General features: G+C 40.8%; 1 protein-coding gene and 1 long non-coding RNA gene across 8 annotated transcripts in view; both read right to left on the bottom strand.

The window, feature by feature from the left end:
- The window catches only part of LOC116693090 (uncharacterized), a 124,584-nt gene that overhangs the window by 21,813 nt on the left and 98,408 nt on the right, over positions 1–4,363 (bottom strand). The window lies entirely within an intron of this gene.
- Positions 1–4,363, bottom strand: part of myt1a (myelin transcription factor 1a) — a 24,888-nt gene that overhangs the window by 5,873 nt on the left and 14,652 nt on the right. For all 7 annotated transcript variants that reach the window (XM_032521781.1, XM_032521785.1, XM_032521786.1 and 4 more), the window contains exon 15: positions 1,998–2,060. In XM_032521781.1, coding sequence (XP_032377672.1) covers positions 1,998–2,060 — 63 coding nt within the window. The remainder of the gene's footprint in view (positions 1–1,997; positions 2,061–4,363) is intronic.

Raw genomic sequence — 4,363 nt, forward strand, 5'->3', positions numbered from 1 at the left:
AGGTAACCATAGTCCTCAGAAATCCACCAGAGGTTAGAACACCAACGCAAAGTAAGAGGAAGGTTACGGATATCCGATTTAAAAAATGGACATGTGGTGAAATTTCCCGCAGCAACGGAGCAATCACGGATATAGACTAGTGATAGAGAGATACTTGCTACAACTGCCTTTCCAGTAGAGATTAAACGGAGAAAACGTTGTTTCTTTTCTCTGATTCATTGCTGCTCGCTCTCTTCAGCCACTCTATAGCTCGCTTCACCACATACCGCGCTAGCAGTCGTTGAGCCTCCGTCTAAAACTCTGCCATTTCCACAAGTTAACAAGTTTTGCAACATATAAATAAACTGGATTTTTGAGCCTTTTTATTTTTATAGTTTTATAGCTGACTCGACCAGCTGACCTCTCTATTGGCTGTTGAAACTGAAGACGTCTCTTGCGTTCTAAAACCAGCCTCTGGAGATTTGACCAGCTGAGTTGCAGCCACACCATCAGCTGCTGTTGAGTCAAGCTGAGACAGGGCCGGTTTGGACCGCTGAAACCGCCCAAAACGTTTTAAAACGGGTTTGTCTTGTCGCAAATCTTTGGTCTGAACTAGGCCTAGAAAAGACTTATGCCAAATACATACTGATGAACGAACAGAAGAGAGCAGCCTGTCATGCCAGTGCTTAAAAGACAATTCCGGCACAAAATGAGCCTTGAGGTTAATGACACATGAGTTCTGAGTCAACCGTTCTCTGGGATATGTTTTCATAGTAATTGAATATGACCATTTTTTGCGCAAAACCCTAATTAGCGTATAATGCTGTCGTCGGGGCACCTGAAAGTTAAAAGAAATCACTATTTCTATACCACTAATAAGGCTCAAAATAGCATAATGAGGGTCCCTACATGTAATCCTAAGCAAGTCTACAGTTTATAAAGACGTATACAGACCGGAGGTCATCTTGGGTTTTCATGAGCAGTCGAACCACGAATGGTGTGCAACCAGTAACGAGTGACATGGCTCAAGCACGGCGTTTGTGGTTCAACTGGTCATGATGGTCAAGGTACAGTCTTTATAAACTATCATTTTATAAACTATCTGTACACTTACTTCTCAATGCTTGGATTTGCATATATAGATTTACACATAGGGACCCTCGTTATGCTAGCGTGGAAGTGCGGTGCTATTTTGAGCAGTGGTATAGAAATTACAATTTCTTTCTACTTTTGCGTGCCCCGACAACTAGCGTATAAGCTAAACTGGGGTTTGGTCACATTTAATTAGCATAAAAACATATCCCAAAGAACGGTCGACTCGATACCCATGTGTTAACTCCTAAATTAATTTTGTGCCGGAACTGTCTTTTAAAGTGTATCTACTCACAGCCATTAAATCCTGTGCATGCAGTATGTGTGGGCATGAGTAAGTGCACTCATTATTCATTTGACTGAATATTTTATAATAATGAAATACAAGTAGTAAATCATGTGCATAAATGAAAAATGGCCAGCCTCTGTACAGGCCATGATGTTTGCCAATCTGTGCTCTTATCCACCAGCTTTCCAACTTCCAACATATTGTACTTAACACAGCTGCACAGTTGGCCTCCTTGTGGCTTGTTTGAGCAGAAAAGGGACCTATTTAAAGTTACTTACAGTAACACACCTACCTATCTACAGTACCTACATTGATTAGAAGTATTTGTGGTACTCAGTTGGACAGAAACGTACCGGTGAGTACTGGCCCAATTCAAGCTCTGTGTCATGCTTATCTACATTTCCACAGCCTGCTATCAGATTTGTTTTCAGGAAATATATTTAGTAGTATTATTTTTTCCAGTGTTTCCACAAACAAATCGTCAAACTGGAGAAATGGGATGAAATGTACCAATCACTCCTCATTCCTTATGAAATGATTCCAGTCAGAATCAACACATCTGTTAATACAGCACACCACAGATTTGCAAAGCAAACATACCTAGCTTGTCATTTCCTAGTCAGAGTGCAGGACTTACCTTCGATGTGATGCGTAGTTGCCAGTGATGTGCCCACTGCCGTCACATCCTGGGGTGGGACATCTAGAGCCAGAACACACACTCACAGATAAGTCTGTCTGCCTTTTGCTTATAATGACATCCAAACTAAGAAAGTATTGCATTTGGGTCAGATAATACAAACTACAATTAAAGGGTCATTTCAACCAAGGCCCCGTTTGCCCACGCATTGGTGCATGAGCGTCAGTTTGGTTTGAAATGTGCTGGGGACAGAGACGCATTCAGAAGTGCATTTCTAGAAGTGCTGGGTACAATTTCATTGTACGTTTCACTTCTTTTTTTTCTTTTTTGCACAGGTCATGTTTTGAAAGACGTCCTGTAGCTTACTAATGTAAATGAATAAAAACGTGGTTTAATGTTCCTAAACAATGATCAATGATTACCAAATTTCTCTCTCATATTGATCCTCATAACCACTGAAAACTGTCAAAAAATGTAACACAAAGTCCAATTATTAGGAACGTTATCTGACATTAAGCGTTTCTGCTTCACATTTTAGCAGGGCAGCGGAGCAGCTGTGGAAGGACTCCCCACAGTTCTCATGGCCTTTGTAATTCATAATGTGAAAAAACCTGATGTGATTTAATGTACCTAAACAACAATCAATCATCACCAAACTTCTGATTCAATTTTTTAACATTTTTTTTATGGTAATGAGGAGCAATATGAGAGAGACATTTGTTAATCGTTGATCATTGTTTAGGTGCCACGTTACGCTTTGTCTTCCCCATAGCCACCAATAAAGAAGAAAACAATGTGAGAACTTCTATAATCGTTGGATTTTGGTTTATTTATTTTGACAGGCTGAAGTGTTCATGACAAGATATGGCCATGAGAAATTTGGTAATCAGTGGTTGTTGCTTAGGTACGTTAAACCACATTAAGTGTGTCTGAGCTTGCCCTTTGGGGATAGAGATTTTTGTGGATTTGTTGATCTGTTGCTCAAGAATTAGGCTATATGTGTTATGAACTTTATTTTATTTTTACAAGCTGGAAAGATGTTCAGCATCAATTAGAAACAAGCTGTAATGTAACCCTACAGGACAGATGTTCAGCATCAGTTAGAAACAAGCTGTAATGTAACGCTTTTGGACAGATGTTCACCATTTGTCAGAAACAATCTGTAATGTAACCCTACAGGACAGATGTTCAGCATCAGGTAGAAACAAGCTGTAATGTAACCCAACAGGACAGATGTTCATGCATAGAAAACAAGCTGTAATGTAACCCTACAGGACAGATGTTCACATCAGGAGAAACAGCTGTAATGTTACCCTACAGGACAGATGTTCACAGCATCAGAAACAAGCTGTAATGTACCCTACAGGACAGATGTTCATCATACAGAAAACAAGCTGTAATGTAACCTACAGGACAGATGTTAGCATATCAGAAACAAGCTGTAATGTAACCCTACGACAGATGTTCACTCAGGTAGAAACAAGCTGTAATGTACCCATAGGACAGATGTTCAGCTAGGAAACAAGCTGTAATGTAACCCTACGACAGATGTACATCAGTAGAAACAAGCTGTATGTACCACTAGGACAGATGTTCATCATCAGTAAAACAAGCTGTAATGTACCCTACGGACAGATGTTCACTCAGTAGAACAAGCTGTATGTAACCCTAAGGACAGATGTTCATCATCGTAAACAAGCTGTAATGTAACCTACAGGACGATGTTCACATCAGTGAAACAGCTGAATGTAACCCTAGACAGATGTTCAGCATAGTAGAAACAAGCTGTAAGTACACCTAAACAAGCTGTAATGTAACCCTACAGGACAGATGTTCAGCATTAGTCAGAAACAAGATGTAATGTAACCCTACAGGACAGATGTTCAGCATCACAGGGGCGGCTGTGGCTCAGTGGTAGAGTGGTTGCCTGCCAATCGGGAGGTTGGTGGTTCGATCCCCGCCCCTGCAGTCATTGTCGGAAGTTGTCTTTGGCAAGACACTGAACCCCGGGTTGCCCCCGGTGCATCGGAGTGTGTATGTGTATGAATGTTTACCTGATGAGCAGGTGGCACCTTGTACGGCAGCCCCGGCCACAGTGTATGAATGTGTGTGAATGGTGAATGTTTCCTGTAGATGTAAAAGCGCTTTGAGCAGTTGTTAAGACTGGAAAAGCGCTATATAAATACAGCACATTTACATTTACATTAGTCAGAAACAAGCTGTAATGTAACCCTATAGGACAGATGTTCAACATTAGTCAGAAACAAGCTGTAATGTAACCCTACACAACAGATGTTCAGCATTAGTCAGAAACAAGATGTAATGTAACCCTACACGACAGATGTTCAGCATTAGTCAGAAACAAG

Source organism: Etheostoma spectabile, chromosome 7 (genome assembly GCF_008692095.1).
Source record: "Etheostoma spectabile isolate EspeVRDwgs_2016 chromosome 7, UIUC_Espe_1.0, whole genome shotgun sequence".
NCBI lineage: Eukaryota > Metazoa > Chordata > Actinopteri > Perciformes > Percidae > Etheostoma > Etheostoma spectabile.